The 21,261-nt window shown below is 35.1% G+C and overlaps 1 protein-coding gene and 1 long non-coding RNA gene across 3 annotated transcripts; both read right to left on the minus strand.

Moving 5' to 3' along the window:
* Window positions 1–3,200: 3,200 nt before the first annotated feature.
* LOC113354558 (putative nuclease HARBI1) lies at window positions 3,201–4,845 on the minus strand. Its single transcript, XM_026597852.1, has 4 exons — window positions 4,722–4,845; window positions 4,578–4,622; window positions 3,924–4,149; window positions 3,201–3,843 (listed from the first exon to the last, which is right to left on the minus strand). The coding sequence occupies exons 3-4, from the start codon at window positions 4,108–4,110 to the stop codon at window positions 3,374–3,376; spliced, it is 657 nt and encodes a 218-aa protein (XP_026453637.1). The 5' UTR covers window positions 4,111–4,149; window positions 4,578–4,622; window positions 4,722–4,845; the 3' UTR covers window positions 3,201–3,373.
* Window positions 4,846–7,232: 2,387 nt separating this feature from the next.
* LOC113350545 lies at window positions 7,233–10,266 on the minus strand. 2 transcript variants are annotated; one of them, XR_003360927.1, is made up of 4 exons: window positions 9,018–10,266; window positions 7,999–8,102; window positions 7,740–7,891; window positions 7,233–7,650 (listed from the first exon to the last, which is right to left on the minus strand). It is a non-coding gene; the product is annotated as an uncharacterized LOC113350545 (long non-coding RNA). The 2 variants fall into 2 exon arrangements; XR_003360928.1 differs by having other exon boundaries at window positions 7,233–7,665.
* Between the last annotated feature and the right edge of the window lie 10,995 nt (window positions 10,267–21,261).

Genomic DNA, 21,261 nt, shown 5'->3' on the forward strand with positions numbered 1-21,261 from the left:
AGGGAAAAGAGTACAATTGTGAGAAAACTTAGAATAGAGTTGGACATGCATATGTTGCCTCATTAAAACCTTGACAAGGAAAAACCCATTGTGACAAAACCTTGACGAAAGAAAAAGAGTACAACGTGATAGTCCAGTAAAATATCTTTTACTATGATGCTCCCCCTGATAAGTACTTCATTTAAGTCTTGGCTTGCAAATATTCGAGTCGACACTTCCCAATTTCGATAAACGAATTTCTTGAATGCTGGAGATAGCAATTCTTTCGTGAGAAATCTTCCAGTTGATGAAGTCTTCTTTTGTGTTAGTCTTTTAATAGTAGTGTTCTCGAGTCTTCATGTTTCTTTCAATATATTGAGGACTTGTGTCTTGGATTGCTAGCTTCCCGAGATGATTTGCAGAAGATGTTTATGTATTTTATTCAACTTAGATCCAAGATGTAGATGGATTACCATAAGTGAACAAAACTGTATTGTGGTCATACCTTATATGGATCGGAATGACATCCAAATTACTAAGTGCTTGTTATGTTGATTCAGTCTAATAAAATGACCTAGTCAATGGTGGGAATCCACCAAATAAACAAAATTGAAACAACTCCCCCTAGATGACCACCATGTTGATTAAAATTTCCTCACTAAAACCTTGTCAATAAAACCCAATGGGAAAAAATTTGGACGAAGGAAAAAAAACATAAATATCAACATTTTAAAAGAAAATTAAACGTCAACAAGATGTTGCCTCGTTAAAACCTTGTTAGGAAAACCACATGGGATAAAACCTGAACGAAGGAAAAAGAGTACAACTTTTGATGATTTATGGATGCTAACTCAACTACATGAGTAAAAAGAAACCAAAAATAATAAATCTAGTCTATCTCAAAGACGAGTTTAAGCTAGCATAATTCTAACTGCAGATTTAAGAAAGAAAAGAAAAATAGAATTTATGGTTCTAAAGTGTGGATTTTTGTGTTTTTAAGGACTCCTCAAGAGACCTATAAAGTTGATAGCATCAACTAATTAATCCGGATTCTTGGTTTTATACCAAATTCTGAAAAACATATAAAAGATTGTTCAACCTGACATAATCTAGTCAGGTGGCTGCCATAGGATTGGTGCTGATAACGTATTGCAGTGGAAATGTAGGGAAAGCAAAGAGGCAGAGAGTAGTTTTCATTCATCATTTCTTGTAAATGCAATACGAGTCTTTCAAGACTACCACGCAAAATGCATCATAGAGGGAGAACGATGTATTATTGAACCAACCCTTGGGTTTGAGCGTATAACCCTCAATCGTTCTTAAAACGACTTATTTCTCTTAATACGCAATATGACTACACCAACTATTAAGTAACATGCTTGGAAATTTTAAAGTGTAAAATCTTGGATCCAAAATCGCGTTAATTGAGAAATTAATCCAATCTAATTTGGATTGTATGCCAACCAATCACATATGTCGATATACCTCTGCGAGGGGTTCAAAACCACTTCCAGTAGCTACTTTAAATGAATATTCGGGAATCAGTTTTGTTTACCACAAACCCACACAATTCTCAAGTATATGCATATTATGAAAAATTCAAAATTTACTAGGACCAGTTCCCGCGGGGTTATAATCTCCTCATCTTCAAATGAGGAGATATTAATTGTGAGAATGTGAATCATATTATGATAGACTCTACCGGACCACTATCTGTAGCATGTAGCAAAACGCTACATTCTTGCTATAAGTGATTGGATACGCCTTTTCAAACGGCATAAGCTTATTGGAAAGCTAAATGAGATTTTTTTTCACGCCTATTCAAAGGCAACCTTTTTCGATTTGATCACGATGAGAGAGAAATGATATAACCTTTAAGTTAATTAATGTCAACCTCTAATAGCATAGAGTCTCCCCTGATTCTGGCAGAAAATTGTTATCTCATATACGAAAAAAAGTTCGTAGAGTATTATCCGATAAAATCAAGGACATACACTCATAATAATTTTTGGATTTTAAATAACTCCAGACTGGACAATAGATTCTGACTTCAAGATTCATAAAAGAAATTGTCTTAAAATTATAGTCTACTTGACATACAAATTGAACATCAACCATGGATTTATTGGTTACAGCAAAAATATACAAATAAAGTCTCCAGTAAATTTGTGAACGGTGGGATAATCATTTAAAATGAAAGTATGGACACTTTCTTTACCAAAAGAAAATTAAATCAATATCAATATAGTAACTACAAGGACTAATGTTATTGGCTAACAAGCCGGGTGCGCACCCACTGACCTTGAATGTCCTACCGTATTGCAACTACAAGTGCAACGGTTCGATATTTCAGAGATTATTATCAGGAAGAAAAATTAAAATTGCTTGATATCCCTCGAGAATGCCACAATTTTTTTTCAGTGGTTTTTGCAATTGACTTTAACCATAATAATGATACTTTGTACCTCTTAGATCGATTGGAAAAGCCAAATCTAGTTGGCTTGTATGTTTCTTTTGAAGAAAAATAAAGAAATCATTATCATTATATTCTTTCAAGAGAAAAAATCCACTCTTTGTGATTGATGAATGGTTTCTTTAAAATAATAGAAATCCGTGATTCATAATTGCTTTTTCCAGAATTGAAAAAAACAAATTACACCATTATTGGTAAAAGTACAAAATATGCCAATTTCCTCTATGAAAATGATGGAAAAAATCAACACCAATTGGTTTTTACAATTTACCAGAATCGCATCGAACAAAAGTAAATATCGTTTTAGTTATTGCACAAAGAAAATCCGCTTCATGGTTGGCGGATGGTTTCTTGTAAAAAATATAGAAACCAGATGAGTAAATCACATGACCCTTGTCTAATGGATAAAGATACAAATTTAATTGGCCGCAGATTTTTTCAACCATGCATGTGAATGTTTACCATAAAGATGATCAATTTGTAATAACACCAATTTTTGGTGAATACAATTTCATTAAGGGTCTGTTTGGCAACTTGGAAACCCAACAACATATCCTAAGTAGAGATATCAGTTATCTAACTAGGAATTGGTTAACTTGAATTATGTTTGTCTCAAATTTTATCTTATCCCAGATTAACATAAAAGTTGTTTGGTTAACATCTCAATCACCCAACAGAAATCATAAGTATAACTTGAATCATGTTTGTTCCGCTCTCGAATTTGAACAACAACATGCAAATAACAGTATCCAAGTCTAACTCATCCAATTTAAACAACAATATGCAAATAACAGTATCCAAGTCTAACTCATCCAATTTAAACAACAATATGCAAATAACAGTATCCAAGTCTAACTCATCCAATTTAAACAACAATATGCAAATAACAATATCGAAGTCTAACTCAACAGTATGCAAACATTAGCCGCGAAGGCGACGCTGATAATCATTCCACATTGTATCTGCGATTGAAGTTCGAAGTTCTGAAGCTACTTCTCGTTGTCTATTTCTCCCAAGTGTAGGGCATTCACTGTCTTGTTGCATTCTTGGATCGGTTTCTAGTAGGTTTTGTAAGTTCTCATCATCGAAAATCAAGTCATTAATGCACTCTCTGCGGATGTGGTTATGAAGGATGCAACATGCAAGTACAATTTTCACTTGTGATTCGAATGGATATTGAGGCTGCAGTTGCAAAATAGTGAAGCGTCTTTTAAGTATACCGATTGCACGTTCAATTGCATTCCGTAACGATGCATGTCGGAGATTGAATAATTCCTTTGCATATTTTGGACGATTTCCACCAAATTCCTTCAAGTGATAACGGACACCACGATATGGAGTAATAAACTGCGGCATATTGGCGAATCCTGCATCAGCGAGATAAAATTTACCTGTACAAACAAAAAAAGACTAAGTTATCAATCAATAGTATTTGGAAGTAGAATGAAAAATATATGATAGCACGTTATACCTTCGGGAACAATTAATCTATCGCATCTTGTTAGAGCTGAATCTAGTATGCGTGAATCAGCAGCCGAGCCTTCCCAACCAGCTAGAACATACTGAAACTGTAAGTCAAAGGAACAAGCTACTAAAACATTTTGCGAAATGAACCCTTTTCTGCACCAAAAAGGGACTTGTTCGTCGAGACCAACCATTGCTGGTATTTGTGTTCCATCAATGGCTCATATACAATCCTATAATGAAAAGAATACGAGTAAAAATTAGTTGGTTGTGGATACAAACATATTTATATATACAACAAAAACTAATTGAGTTTATGTGATAAAGCTTGGTTGAAGATATGCAATACCCTGAAGTATGGATAAAATCTTGGGTTTTCTAAGATTTAAGTCATACCAACCTACTATAAACAAACAACCTAAATCATTATAATTGCGATGATACCAGCAACATGCAATTGATAAAAACAAAAGAAAACATATGTAGTAATGAGAAGAAAAACCACTATCAACAGAAAAACCAAATTATTAATCTATGAAGATGATATCAGCAACATGCAATTGAAAAAAACAAAAGACAACATACACAATAATAAGAAGATGGATAAATATTCATGCATCAACAAATATGATAAGAAAAAGAAAGAGGATGAATATGGTACCAGTAACTTGCAATTGATTCCTAGCAGATACGATGTGAAAACCCTCTGTAAAAAAAAACAAATTTGCATGATAAGAAATTGAATCATAGAAATTACTAGGATGAATTGAATCATAGAAATTGAATCGGATGTAAAGAAGAGTACCTTGTATCGATGTAAACGATGAAGATATGCATCGGTATATATAGAGGAAAAGAAGTATGAAAATCTCAATTGTGGGTTTAGTGGTTATACTGGAATTCGTGGGTCTCAGAGTGGGATTGTGCCATTCTATTCTTGGTGAGGAAATGAGAAAAAAAGGTATTCGAGAGAATACCTTAATCGTACTTTTTGAGGCTACGAAAATCACGGTGGATTTTGTTATTTTTATCCCAAATTAGAATTTAGAAGAGACAAATACAATAAAACCGTTTAATCTGGATAAACCATCCTAGGATGGGGATATCCAAACTACCAAACGCGATCTAAAAGAATAGAAACTGTAAACTATATAATGATGGATTTTTTTTTCTTTTGCTACAGTGAGGAATAAGAGAAGAAGAAGGGGATCATTGTATTTGATCACCCGTACATAATAATATAACTTAATATGTATAGTAATTAAGAAAGAAAACTCAAACAAAATATTTATAATCAAAAAGCAAAGAAAAAAAATGCTGGTCAGATTTGAATGCATACTGGTTAAGGGTGCACACGGTACGGTTCGGCTCGGTTCTTGTCGAGACCGAGTACCTGTACCTCCCTAGCCTCGGTTCCTATTTTTTGGACCGGTACCTGTACCCTGTACCCCGGTTCCGGTACTATTCGGGACCGGTACGGTACCATATACGGTTCCGGTACCAGTCTCGGTTCCAGACAAATTTTTTCAAGCAGTACTGCCAGACTTCCTTTCTTGTCCTGGCCTATATGACCAGTGGAGCTCATGAAGGATGATGTACTCAGGACAAAAGCAATACCACCCTACGGTAGCGCATGAAGGTTGTTCATGAATAGGGTGAACTACCCTGCAACAAGTACATGGACAAACATACAGCTTAGCCAATTAAGTTGTTTGGATTGTAAATGAAAAATAGTAAAAAAAGTTTTAACATTACGAAGGTCACCTTACAACTGAAAAATAATTGGCGATTGGTGGAACGGGAAACTTCAGAGCAACATTAAAGCATGTTTGATGCTTTTCCTGATGTCGTCTCGTGATGAACTGTACCGCCGCACCATACTTTCAGTCTTCTTCAGCTACAGCAAGAAAATATGATTTGATATCAATGACAAGCGCAAGCAAAACGACCATTATACTAAGGTCTACATTAAAACTGACATATAAAACAAATGTAGTTACTTGATTTTGAGAGAAAGAGTGGTTATGACGAAATGGAATCACCTGTAACCAGTAATATTAAGTGATTAGTACCATTTGGTGATATTTTTGGCGCATAACAACAGGATGGATCAACTCACCAGCAAAGTGATCTTTGAGTTTAAAATGTCCTAATATCCAACGTTGCTCTGCTAGAAACCAATTAATTGAATCTTGAATCAAAGCCTTCATATTCACAACACCCAGAGTCAGAAACACTGAAAAAAGAAAGGTATATGACTGCTAAACTGTTTCCTAAATCTAATGGCTATTACTACTCGGTATATTCGGTCCGGGACGGTACGGGACTTGGATAGGACTGTGTACCTGTACCTCCGTAGCCTCGGTTCCTATTTTTTGGACCGGTACCTGTACCCCCTTCCTCGGTTCGGTACAAAAACAGGTACGGTTCCACCGGTTCCGGGACGGTCCATCGGTCCGGCTCGATTCCTGTGCACCCTTAATACTGGTCGACAACAGCCACTTTCACTTGGTATATGTTGGCTCGTATATCCTTGAGGAAAACGGAAAATGGATTTTGTAACCACCAACTCCACCTATGAGTAGCACCAAGGGACCGCTCACATATAGTTCTGATCTCATCCTCCATCCAAATATAATTAATACATGCAAACACTACGGGAAAAATCATCATTGACGACACAAGATAAGTGTTGTAGTACCCCTACGACAACTCCATTTCATGCATTGTGGAACGGGGGTATTGTAGAAAGTCCAAGTTTTTCTACAATGGTTGACAAGTGTTGTAAAGGGTGATGTGATTCATGGTTCGACAATAGTTTGTCAATGTTGTGATTCTCTTTCGATTTTTTTTGATAACCTAACACAACTCTTGCTTGTATTGTAGAACAATCGTGGACAACATAAGTAGCATATCGTAGAAATTTTTAACACAATACTTATTATTATTGTGAATATTACAGTTAGTACACTTGTTAGCATTGTAGAAGTACCTTGATACAACTATACTATGTGTAGTAGGACTATCTTGGACAACACATAGTTATGATTGTAAATAAACTATTTTACAATACTTGTGAATAAGATCAAACCCATATTTCAGAATATATATTTCACTTTTGTCACTACTATTTGTGAAATGTAAAGAAACAATTAGATTAAACTGAAATGTAAATAAACAATTGGATTAAACTGAAAGACTCGTTCAAATTAAACCAAACCCAAAATTAAAGCATTCACATACCAATGTGATATACACAAAACATACAAAAAAGTGGCAGTGATATGTTTGTTACCAAAAGTTAAGTCTCCAAAAAGATCACAAAAGATTAAGAAGTCTATTGGTAGATTATTCTATCTTTGGGCCATGTGATAAAATTTGAAACAACATCATGAACAATTCTGACTTCTGAAGTAGCTTGGTAGACAAGAGCATCATCCACATAAGAAACCTTCACACATACAGTGTAGGCTCCAAGACCGATTGGTTTTCCATGTATCTGCTTACTTGGATCTGTTTCAGCAATTTCATCCTCTGCAACCACCTCATCCTCCTTGTACCAGCTTAACAAATTGCTGCCAAATAAGTTCCCATCTTGCTGAAATTGTTCTTTTCGGATCAGCAGAATCTAAGCCTGTACAATCAGAAAGACTGATAAAGGTAATACTCACAATGTTGAAGTGCTTCAAGTAACGCCGCAATGAGTCAATCCTTAGTACTGGCAGGTTCACCTTCTGGTAATATAAGAACTATAAATATATTATTATCGTAAAGATCGATTGAGGTGCAAGAGAAGGAACTATCAGGTGTGCCGAATTCTTACTGGTTGAGGTTGATGTTTGTCAACATTGAATTGAGAATGAGAGTTATCTCTGTAACTCATCTTGCAGGCAGGTCTTTGCGTGGAAAGCGACGGAGGATTTGGCAGTCGAACTCTAGGTCCTCTTTGTTGTTTATGGAACATCATAGAACCAGCTGTATCAAAGATTGAACAAAGACTATCAAAACAGGTTCAACAACTTGTCAATGAAGAGCAATTGTCATACAACATATATAAGTAAGTAGTTAAGTTTGCGACGTACAAAATTCATCATCTCTAGTTCTCTGTGTCAATGCAATTTCAACTTCAGCTACACCTCTGCAACCTCCACCTCAACTGCAACCCGACATTTCAATCTTAAACTTCCTGTGTAGCAATCAAAATCACCACTATCAAATTCATATAAAAACCCTGTGTATTCCTTCATGAATGTAAGCTAATATTTCATCATTACCCCACCCATTAGATCACATTAAATCACTAGAATAACCTTACCTTGAGTTTTCTTCTTTTCCCCTCTTTCTCCCGCTCGATGAAACACAAGAGAAGATTTTTTTTTCCTTTTACTCGTACATTTGGGTTGAATTGGATTTTACCCTAGCTTGGCTCTTGATTCTTACCCTGGCTTGGCTCTAAATTTGGTATATTTTGGTAGTATGTAAACTAAAAATTTTTTTAGGGGTGGCTTAAGCCAGGGGAAGCCTGTACATATGACATTTGCATTTTGGAGAGTACAGAGAGGCAAAAGAGCAGCCGGATTTCGCATTTCAAGAAACAACGAAGCTCAACTCTCCCCGCCCTGTACCTCAATTACACTAAAGACTGGATGCAAACCATAATCAAAGCTAAAAATAAAAATTGAAGATAATTGAAAAGATAAGTAAATAAACATACTAAATGCCAGACCCAAATACTTCCGTCTACATTTCGCATCCTAAAATTACAAAATCCTGAATTCTCTCGAAAGAGGTTATAGCTAAAGAATATTCTTGAACCATTATTACCAGAATGTATTAGGCTCATGTCAAATTGGCAATTTTCATATACCATCGGGATATTAACAACTGCATTATGCTTCTTGTTAAATGCCAATAAGAAACCATACCATTTATATATTCTGACAAATGGTATAAATGTTTATGATTTTAAGGAGTGACACAAATCCTATAGTGTTCAAACGCGACGAATTCAACAAATTTTCACCTACCAGCATATATTCATACAACAGATTGACATACCAAACTAACAACAGTCACGAAAAATGATACACGAAGTAATTACCTGTTTAGGCAAAGTAGCAGATTCACCATAATCCCCACGAGCACAGCTCTCAGCATACTATAACGCAACTTTTCCACCCATGGAATGACCAATAACAACATCAGGCCAATCCCAACCCTCAGACTTAACCAAATTAGCCAAATCATTTGCAACATTTACAAGATCATTCGGCGGTTCAAGACCTTTAATCTCAGGTTCCTCATATCCACAAGAGATGGAGATCTTACGAGATGAAGAGGATCTTTGATATGTTTAACAAGAGCTGAACTACACCGATTATCTCTCATTCCATCGTGTGTATGATGTCTGTAAATATGTTCGTTCTCCATACTACTAATTCCACCATTTCCAATCTTCTTCAAAAGATTTCTTCTTCAATTTATCAACCAAATCCTCTTATCTATCTCTAAATCCACTTTCACTCTGTTCTGTAATTTCTGTTGTTGCTTCTGTTTCTTCTTCTTCCACCGGCATCTGTTGTCCAATACCAAAATCCATATCTTTCATTTTCTTTTACTTCTCTGAATGATTTTATTATTATTTAGCATTTGATTCACTACCACCAATCTCCTGCAACTGACTAACCCATGACAATCAACATCAAAACCAATTTGAACTGCAGCTCAATCTTAACACCATCAACACCATCCAACCCAGTTCGAAAACCCCTGTCCTAACATTCATCTACTCCCCAAAATTCCTGTGTTTCTCTTCACAATTCCACTTCTATATCACCAGATTCAAAATTATTTCATCCACGCCTGTTGTTAACTTAAATCCATTAAAACCCATCTTTTATTCTTGAAATCGAGCTCATCTTCTTCCTCAATAAAAAACTAGTTTCAAATCAACCACAGATTCAACCATGGCAGTAGCAGCACTTGTTCTTCATCATTTCTTTCTAATAGAAACAGATCCAAACCCACGAATCCATTTTCACTATCAATACCTGCATAATCTTGTTCATCTCTCTTCTCTAATTCTCTGAGAAACTGCGCCTCCATTTCCTTACCTCTCTCAACATTGAAATCTAGGGTTAGTTTTTTCTCATCTCAACATTGAGATTTGGGGGTGTTTACTTTTGTTTTGATATCTAGGGTTTGAAATCTACAACTTCCATAAGTTTATTTACATAGAGAGTGAGCGAAAAAGAGATTCGGTGGTGGTAGTTGAGGTTTTTGTGAGTTTGGGTTTTCTTTTGTGAAGATGAGAGGAAGAGAAAGGCAGAAGATGAGAGAGAAAGATTAGAAAAAAATGAGGGAAGTGAGAGAATATTCTTTTGACCATTTTGTATAAAAGAACTTGGACGGTGATTAAAATGCTTTCATACGGATCATGAAAATCAATGAACGGTGAAGATTTGATTTAAGATTGTCATACGGATCAAGGCAAGTGTGTTTTCTTTGTGCTTTCTCGTTGTGTTAATACAAACTCATGTTTTTGGTTTAATTATCAACCTTCGACATGAAAAAAAATCCAAAAAAAATATTAATAAATTTAAGACATTGTTATCGACTTTCTAATATAAAAAAAACCAAAAAATGTATAAGAATGAATCGGTAAAATGAAAAATGAAATCGATAATTGGTGGGTTTCTTTGTATTTTTGTGCTTTCTCTTTGTGCTTCCGGTTTGAATTTAGACTAGTCGCATAGGTCATGAAGTAATTTTGACAAGTCATCCAGGTCATGAAGTAGCTTTAGTTCACACTGGTAAACTCAGGTTATAAGATTACTAGAGATGGACCAAGAAGCTTCAAATGTGGTATAACAACATACAAACTTTGATCCAAGAAGCTCTGGGAGGGTTCTGACTTCAAACTTAGCATGATACATAATAGGAATCGATAAATATGAAGCTCGGTGTCCATTCGAACTTCAATTGTGATATAACGACATACAAACTATGAACCAAGAATCTCTGGAGGGTTCCAACTTTAAACTTACCATGATACATCATCGAAATCGATAAATATGAAGCTCAGTGTCGATTCGAACTTCAAATGTGGTATTACGACATACAAACTATGAACCAAGAAGATCCGTGAGGGTTCATACTTCAAACTAGTCGGAAAATTCGTAAGAACGATGAACCTAACAAATATTCATAGGTAGGATTCCATGGAATATTCTTTTAAACCTTAACACAAACCTTTTTCTGGTGACTTCGAGAAAGAAAGTGGCTCCGAGCTCGAAACCTTGACTACTATAAGTCGGAAACTTCATAAGAACGATGAATCTAACCAGAATTCATAGGTAAGATTCCATGGAATATTCTCTGAAACCTTAAACAAACCCTTTTTTGGCGACTCCGAGAGAAAAAATGGCTCCGAAATCGAAACCTGGCCGGGAGTTGACTACTACAAGTCGACAACTTCGTAAGAACGATGAATCCATCCATTTACAAGTAAGATTCATTTGGAGTATTCCCCGAAAACTTAAAAAAATCCTATTCTAGCATATTGTATGCATACCCTAGCCCGAGATCGTAACCTGGTCGTGAGTGGACTATTATAAGTCGAGAACTTTGTAAGAACGATGAATCCATCCATTTACAGGTAAGATTCATTTGGAGTATTCCCCGAAACCTTAAACAAACCCTATTCTGGCATATTGTATGCATACTCTAGCTCTGAGATCGTAACCTGGCCGTCAGTGGACTATTATAAGTCGGAAACTTCGTAAGAACGATGAATCCATCCATTTACAGGTAAGATTCCTCCGGAATATTTCCCGAAACCTTAAAGAAACCCTATTCTGGCATATTTTATGCATACCCTGGCTCCGAGACCGAAACCTGGGGTTGAGTGGACTACTACAAGTCGGAAAATTCGTAAGAACGATGAATCCATCAAAATCGATAAATATGAAGCTTAATGTCTATTCGAACTTCAAACTTGGTATAATGGCATATAATCTATGAACCACGAAGCTCTGAGAGGGTTCTGACTTCAAACTTAGCATGATACATCATCAAAAATGATGAATATGAAGCTCAGTGTCGATTCAAACTTCAAGTTCGGTATAACGACTTACAAACTATGAACCAAGAAGTCTGAAAGTTCACAAAAACGATGAATCCAACCATTCACGGGTAAGATTCCATAGGAATATTCTCAGAAACCTTAAACACACACAAATTCGTCAACTTCGAGAAAGAAACTGGCTCCGAGATGGAAACCTGACCAGGAGCGGACTACTATATAAGTCTGACAGTTCGCAAAAACGATGAATCCAACCATTCACGGGTAAGATTCCATAGGAATATTCTCCGAAACCTTAACACATACAAATTCGTCAACTTCGAGAAAGAAAATGCCTCCGAGATCGAAACCTGGTCAAGAGAGGACTACTATATAAGTCTAAAAGTTCGCAAAAACGAAGAATCAAACCATTTACCGGTAAGATTCCATGAGAATATTCTCAATAACTTCGAACTTCCGGGTTCACGAATTTGGTCCTGGAAAAGTTTTCGGATATTTCTACCCAATCTCAATAACCCTAAGTTAGTGATTTAACCCTTTTTTTTGCAGAAGTGAGAATTTTTTTGCAGAAGTAAGAAAAATTCTGCATAAGTGAGAAAAATTTGTCGTATCCTTACGACGACTTTTCTTAAGAGTTGTGGAAGGTGATGTATTAAAAAAAAAAAAAGCCAAAACTTGTGAACGGTAAGGATGGTTGATGAGCTAGACTTCCATGTAGTAGATTCATGTTCGAATCTCCCCTCTAACCTCATTTTTTCCAACATTCTATATTTTTACTTCAACAACACTTATAAGTGTTGTTATACGTTTTTATTAAAAAAAAGAAAAAAAAAACCAAAACTTGTGAATGTAAGGATGGTTGATGAGCTAGACTTCCATGTAGTAGGTTCATGTTCGAATCTCCCCTCTAACACTATTTTTCATCATCATATTTCGGTGTTCTTCAACAACTCTTGTGAAAATTGTGATAGGCTTAGTCATTACCTTTACGGAACAAAGTTGTTATAGCTAAATGTCGTCACAACTCTTTTGCTTAAGGATTTGTCGTTTGTTTTCTTAGCGCAACCCCTTGTTTCCTAAAAGTTGGCAGTGATGATATACGACAACTCTTCCTTTGAAACCAGTTGTAAAACGTAGGACTTTCTACGATGTTTAGCGAAGAGTTGTAAATCTCCAGTTGTAGATGTATATTTTTCCCGTAGTGAAAAACAAACAAAAATAAAACACCGATTAGCAAACAGTCAGTTGAGGAATAAACAATCAATAATAAACTATTGAAAGACTATAAGATCGTTTGGATCTCCCCATGTTACTGCCGTGAAAAGAACATCGTCCAAATCCATCAAGGCGTATATGTTTTCTTCTTCTTTTCAATCTTTTGTTTTTTCAAAGTTATATACGGCTCCGTTGGCTGAAGCACGTGCTGATGACATGTTGTGATATAAAAGACCGAGAATAAAAGATACAAATCATGGTCATGCGCATAAAATACAAGAATTTAGGACTCCATTTATAGAATTTACATACTTCATTCTCAAATAATAGGGTTCTACTAAAGTGGACATCCGTATAATAAAGTGCCGTCTATAACACACTTGAATTGTTTCCTTTATTAATGAGTCTCAACTCTATTGTGAGTGTTGTGGCCAACTACCTCGGTACAAATCAAACTATTAATTCTTCTGGGGAGCCATCAAAAACCACATAGACGTCAACTCTCATGATCTTAGATATGGCGAAGAGTCATTCAAGTTTTGCTGGTTTTCTCATTGTTTTGATTGCTTTCAGCTTTATAATGTAAGTAATTACTAGCTTTATGATCTATATCTTAATCGTTCATCTCTTTTTTCATCTGCTTCTAATGGTTGTGCATTTTCTGGTCTTCTCATATAGAGATGTGAAAGCTGGTGGCACTGGTAATGATTATAAGGATCTGGTCGGTAGCGGTACTGATTATGGTGATGAGCCACCACCACCCCCACCCCCAAGCGGTTTAGATCATTGCAAAAACTGGGTAACGATAACAGTGAAATTTCTTTCTTGTGTTCAGTGTGCCGCTGCTTGTGAAATCAATTTCTCAACCACCGTGATTAGTGCAACCGTTGTCCCAATTTTCCAAACAACCAATACAAGATTAATCGTCGGCTGCCAGTGTTGCACCGGATGATAGGAGGATCCATTTCAATATCAAATACTCGATTGAATTTCCAGTTGTATAAGCGATGAAGTAATTGTTTGTATTGCTTTGTTTTGCACTTTTGCACACACCTTGTCGTGTGGTTAATTTCATTTGCATTTTGCTGATCATTTTATTGAATGTTGCTTATTTACTGATCATGGAGTCTAATATAGTTACTGGCCAGTAGCACTCAGAAACTTTTAGATCCTACATAGTAAGGACTGAAAATTGCCTCCTCGGGTACTGACAGGAGGGACCAACTTTGAGTCTATTTCCACATACTTAATTCGCTAGTTCATAAGATATCCATTAGCGTTTATACAAATTCAGAAGATAGATTGAACAGAAACTAGAAAGAATAAATCTTAGACCAAGAACATCGACATTAATGATATATTGATATGAATTGCGTTCAACCCACAACATGAAAAGGATACTACTAACGATGTCCAAATGTTTCAGAAAACAACTTGAACAAAACACTCACTCGAAAGAGAAATTAAAGTTCTGAGGAACCGAAAATACGTCGACGTACTAACCACGTATGTTCTTATTTGATGAGTTCAACCAGAGGAACCTCATCATTTCATCAAAGAAACCATAATAAGAATGAAGAAGGATGCAATCATCATTTCCTTATGGTAGTTAAGGAAATACTTTAGACGCTTCAACTCGTTCTCCAGAGCTTTTCTTTTGTTAATAACTTCATCTCCCAATCGGAACTGATTTAGTAAATAATCCATGTAGTTTCCCAAGATAAAACCATCTGTCGCCATTCTTGCCGGTTCCCCGACACAGCTATACATGAGTTCTGTCTCTTCTAGATCACATCTCCTTATTTCTGCTTCTTTTACTGCAATGTTGGTCTCTAGATATTCAACCATCGCCGTTAACATTTCCGACTCCAAAGTCGACACTGCTTTTGGCGCTCGCGTCTTTTGATCAGAGGAAATGCCTTTTTCTGCATCCATTGGGAGAGTGATTTTGTTTCAGATGATGAGAATCTTGCGAGATAGAGAGAGAGGACAGAGATCAAGAGCAATTTGATTGCACCGTCGCTGTGATCTGCTAAAACAGACCATCACCGGAGTCTATTTGTATTGGCTGAAACGATTGCCGCCTTTTCCTTTCAAACGACACTGCTTTTGGCGCTTGCGTCTTTTGGATATGGGGTACGACGTTCCATGGAAAGGCACGAACTATCACTAGAGGCAGCCTACAAAGAAGTTAAGAGCACTCTACCAACTCGACGGATGCAAACATGCATTTGAGCCTCCGAAAAAACAATCGAGACCTAGCCCGAGGACGTGCCATACATTGTGAAACACTAGATGTGCCATACCGATTTTTTTTTTCCAACGAAAAGGTTAAAATTTATCCAATGAGAAAATCGTTTACAGATCACTCACTTGGTGTTACAACTACACCAAGTGCCATCCAGTTAAATGTGATGGTATCAGTTTGCACCAAGTCATATAATATCACAAGAAATTTTAACTCTAAATGAACCTCCCTAGTTTTAGACGTATATGAATTATCCGAGGCATATCAGTTTGTTTTAGTATTTATGCATATTATTCACGTCATGGTTCTTTTATGACATTTGGAATATCAAATATATGAGTAATTTTAACCTCACATTTTTAGGTGCGACCCCGGAAAAATTAGGGGCTATTAGTAAAACAAAGTAGAGTCACCTAAAATTAAAACTAAAATAAAGTCATCTCTTATCTCCCGTTTTTCATAATATCAATTCTACCCTTAACAATTGGTAGTTTAGTTTGCGATCGGAAGTTTAGTTTATATCGAGAAAAATTGTTTTAGTTTTGTAGTTTTAAGGTTTTAGAGTAGAAGAAACAAAAAACAAAAAAGGAGAATATCATTTTTTATTTAAATCAACAATAAGCATGGATGTGTATGAAGAAGGTAAGAAACGTCATGAAGAATATCATGCTCAAGGTTCAATACTGATTAAAGAGGCGATTGAATGCATTCAGCAACATTAAAGTCTCAGAATCGGTAGATAATAGAATACTTTATCTACCGATTATACCTTTCTGTTCAAATAGATAAGCACAATCGATAGTCTTGTGATGTTCATTATCTACCGATTGTAGCCGAAGCCCCAAATTCAAAATTTTCAAAATCCAATGGAATTTTGAATTTATCTATTTTTACGATCAGTAGTTTTTTGATGTTAAACCGATTGTACAATTGGTAGTTTTGTGATGTTCATTATCTACCGACTGGGATAGTCGCCCCAAATTCAAAATATTCAAAAACCAGCGGAATTTTCCATTTCTCTATCTTCAAAATCGGTCGTAATTTTTATTATCTACCGATTGTGGTAGTCTCCCCAAATTCAAAATTTTCAAAAACTAGTGGAATCCTTAATTCTCTATTTTCACAATCGGTAGTTTCATAATGTTCATTATCTACCGATTGTACAATCGGTAGTTTCGTGATGTTCATTATCTACCAATTGTGGTAATAGCTCCAAATTCAAAATTTTCAAAAACTAGTGGAATCCTCCATTTTTCTATTTTCACAATCAGTAGTTTCATAATGTTCATTATCTACAAATTGTGGTTGTAGCCCCAAATTCAAAATTTTCAAAAACTAGTGGAATTTCGCATTTCTTTACTTTCACAATCGGTAGTTTCTTGATGTTAATTGCCTACGTATTGTACAATCGGTAGTTTCATGATGTTCATTATCTAACGATTATGGTAGTCGCCCCATATTCAAAATTTTCAAAAAACCAATATAATTTTGAATTTCTCTATTTTCACAATCGGTAGTTTCGTGATGTTTATTATCTACGGATTGTGATAGTAGCCCCAAAATTAAATTTTTCGAAACAAAGCAAAGAAAATAAGAACACGGTCTAATCGGTTGAAAAAAACAATACTAAACTACCGGTTATAAAAGGGCATATAGGTTTTTTCTAACCATTAGGACATCCCATAACCACACCTATGAGATGGAAATAAAAAGAATCTCCCTAATTCTTTCGGGAACTCCCCTAAAAATGCTAGGAATTCTAAGTGGGAGGATCTTAAATTTTAAGTGGGAGGATCTTATGTAGATAAAGAAATTGGTAAGCAAACTGGTAAGCAAAACAACGAGCTTATTTAGTAGTGGTAAGAAGAGGTTGATAAGTGACGGTGTATCGATACTAGATACCAAAGTCATTTTGTTATTTATAAAGTTAACTTTTATTTATGTAAGTCACTCTAAAATCATTTATCCAAACTAATTCTAATTTTTTCTTTACTTCTAGAAATCAAAAACTAATTTATGCAAGGTATGTTCCTATGTATATGTCAAACACCAGAATTTGTTATTTTTGCACCCATTATGGGTATGTAAAAGTGGCAAACATATGTGTCAATGTGTCAGATATACCACATATGTATATATGATGGAGTTTCCAACGAACGATAAAATGTCCGTGGCTATATGGTCTTAATAATGTTCGATAGTCACTATAGCGCCATTGATAGACAGGCTGTCGCTTGCTGGTTAAATCATCGTTCGTATGTTTTCCATCCAACGATTTCCCTCTTATAAATATCCAAGTTCAAATCCATTTCAACTCACACCAAAGTTTCTGATTCTTTATAGAATTTCTCAATCTCACACATCTTCCATACTTTTCATCTCTCTTCCAATTCTTCAAAGAGTATGGTTGAAAATATGAACATGACTGATTTCATAGAAAACCAACTTACTGCCGAAAATCAAGGAATTGTTAACTAATACCCAACCCAATAAAAAGGCGATTACCAAAATTTATTGGAAGATGAATGTATTTGCAAAAATTATGTTTTTTTACTGATCATTTTATCATTGGTGGTGCACTCCATATGCAACCATTTTGGAAAAAAATATTTGAGAGATTTCAAGAAGAATCAATGTATATCGATAATTGTGATGCCCACTTGTTGAGTCATCGCTTTAATACGATGAGTAAGGTAATAATAAAGTACATGTTGCTTTAGTAATGCTTGAGGATGAAACCATGATGGACATTGAAGAATATAAGGAAGGTGGCGTCGCATCTACGGAAAACTCTTCACTACAAGAAAATCTACCTATTGCTACACAATATATTGTCGCACCATCAATATAGGTGTTGCAAAAGCAAATTTCTAGTCACAGTACTTTTCAGGTGCAGGTAAAAGCTATAATATACTGCCGCAAAATAAAAATTTTGCAACACAACTGTAGTAACAATGTGAAAAAAAGTGTGGCAAAAAAGCATAATCTCTTGCTGCAGCAATAAATAGTGGGTGCAATAATAGACTTCTTGCTACATAGGTTATCGCGACACTAGTAGGAGTTTATGCCATAACCATTGGGTGCCGCAATAGATTAAGTTTCTTGTAGTACTTCCAATACGGAAGTTATATTGGATTGCACAGATATAAGGCAAAGTTTATGTTTTAATTTCTTAATCAACTTAATCCTAAGTAGAAGTTTAATATTTTTCTTAGTTTATTATAGTGTAAGTCTAATTCAATGCAAGAATGAATTAACAATATAATATAAGCGCAACTGTCAACAATATGAGTCAAATTTTCGAATTCATAAACAAGTGATTTTTTTTGATAAACTCCAAATTAATCATGTCAGTCATTTTACAAGACATAAAACTAGATAATAAAAATTTAAAATATAGGTTATAAAACTAAAAATATGGGACAATGTTCTTCATCTTGTTTATCTTTTTCATTTCACATAACTTCCAATTAATGCGCTTATTATCTGAGTTTTCTTTGTTTATCTTCTTCTTTTCCCTCAAATTTGCTTTAACTTGATTTTTCGTGCCTTGAACTCTTCTCTGCCTTTTATTAGATGCATGTTTGACTTGGTTAATATCCAAAACTTGAAGACTTCTTTGTATTTTACTTATTTTATATCTATCACATATCTTCTTAACAACACCTTCAAGCACTACACCAGAAAAATCGATTTGTGTTACCAAATCAAGTCGGGTTTGCAATTCTGTCATCTGAGAGAATTTGAAGTATTTTTGTGTAAAAATTTTAGTGTAAAATTTCAATTTAATAATTACCTATTTATAAGCGAGAAAGAACTATTTGTTGGCGGTAGTCATTATATCGAGCGACACTATTATTATACCGGCGATAATGTCTTTATCGCTGGCGCTATTGATAATATCTCTCATCAGGAATTCAATCGCTTCACTAATTTACCACTTGGTATGTCAAATACAAAATTTAAACATGGTATAATTAATAAGCCTAAGTGGTACCCAAATAATCAAAGCAAAATATCGAGAGTTTGGATAGACAATTTGAAAATGACTTCTAAGGTTTTTCGGATTGGGCATATATCGAAGATCACTCGACATCTGTATTTCCATATGTACAAAACAATATAGGCATATGTTTCCCCCGAGTTTTAGTATTTTAACTATAATAAACACTAGTCTATGAAATTTAAAGAGCAACATTATAAAATATTGTAGTTAAAAACATACCTCTCCAGATTCCTTCAAAGAAGGAGTGCTTAGTAAACAGATGGTCGGTGTCTTCACTAACCACATTACTACATAGGGAACTTTGAATATCAATAAGAACATATCTTCCTAACCTCTTTTTAACTGGTTAATAGATACTTAGAGATCTTCAAAGTAAAATATGGACTCTATGTAGAACTTTAAGGTTCCAGATGTCTATCCAATCAATTTTTTTAGCTATAGGGTTCTTATTACACAGGTAGTTATAAAAAACTTGACAGAGACTTTACCATCTCTAATACGTAACCAGTTTATGCAGTCCTTATTATCAACATTACAAACACTATTGGAAAATAATAGTTTCGTGACCGTTAGAACAGGTCATAAATACATGTTAAATGACTTGCTTGGCGGTCGGGGAAAGGATCGCTGTTTGAGCGTCTTTTTCATCAATTACGTGGATACGCAGGTCGTTGTATACTAGTACAAATCTTCACATTGGCCACACTTAATCACCGTGTCCATAGGCTTTTGGTCATGGATTTTTTTCACTCCAAAAATGTGGCATCAGGTGCCGAGACAAAAAGGTATCCCTATGGCTACATAAACTTTGAGTGGCTATAAAATATGATTAACCATGGCCATAACTCTAAAACCGTGTCTATATGGTACTCAATATTTTTTTGGTAGTTAAGCATTTTCACTATCACCATGGCCATAGGATCCTTATAGACACACAATTTAATTATATGTGGCTAAAGTTTACCTTAAAGTCACGTAAATTTTATTATAGCCGTGGCCTTTGTCATCAATTGGACACGCAAAATTCATTTTATCATGGCCATCTCTATTATTTGGACACACGAAAAATAATTTAACATGGCTAATACATGATTTGTAGTCACGTTTAATCTATGGTACCATGGCCATCCATATTTTTGGACACATGATAAACATTTTACATGGCCAATTAATAAGTTATGGCTACTAAAAATTTGTAGCACCGTGGCTAAATTTTTTCGAAATACACATCAAGTGTTTCGAATGTAGCTATTGTTCACCTTTTGGACACATCAAGTGTTTTCAATGTAGCTATTGTTCACCTTTTGGACACATCAAGTTTTTTCAATGTAGCTATTGTTCACCTTTTGGACACATCAAGTGTTTTCAATGTATCTATTGTTCACCTTTTGGACACATGAAGTTTTTTGAATGTAGCTATTGTTCACCTTTTGGACACATCAAGTGTTTTCAATGTAGCTATTCAAAAATCACCTAAATAACCATCCATAAAAAATTAATGAAGACTACAATTAGAATTGTACCAAAATAATTTCATTTCACAATATAATAAACATCTCAATCTGATAATTGTGCAGTAACCTTGAGAAAACAAACTTTCAAAGAGATACTTAAAAGTTTAAACATCCAAATCCTATAGTCCACGACTATTTCTATTAATAATTAGGATGCAGTCTTGAGTCTCTTGCTGGATCTCCGAGACTTTAGTTCCCCGCTCTTCATATATGAAGGTTTCTTCTTCTTTGTCTTCTTAGTGTTTGGGTCAGAATCATATTCATCGTTTGGGTCAGAAT

This window comes from Papaver somniferum, chromosome 2 (genome assembly GCF_003573695.1).
Source record: "Papaver somniferum cultivar HN1 chromosome 2, ASM357369v1, whole genome shotgun sequence".
Lineage (NCBI taxonomy): Eukaryota > Viridiplantae > Streptophyta > Magnoliopsida > Ranunculales > Papaveraceae > Papaver > Papaver somniferum.

Coding starts and splice junctions, on each gene's coding strand:
- LOC113354558 (XM_026597852.1), bottom strand. CDS start 4,110: ATGGTTGGTCTCGACGAACAAGTCCCTTTTTGGTGCAGAAAAGGGTTC. Junction 3,844..3,923: donor TAGATTAATTGTTCCCGAAG/GTATAACGTGCT, acceptor TTGTTTGTACAG/GTAAATTTTATCTCGCTGAT.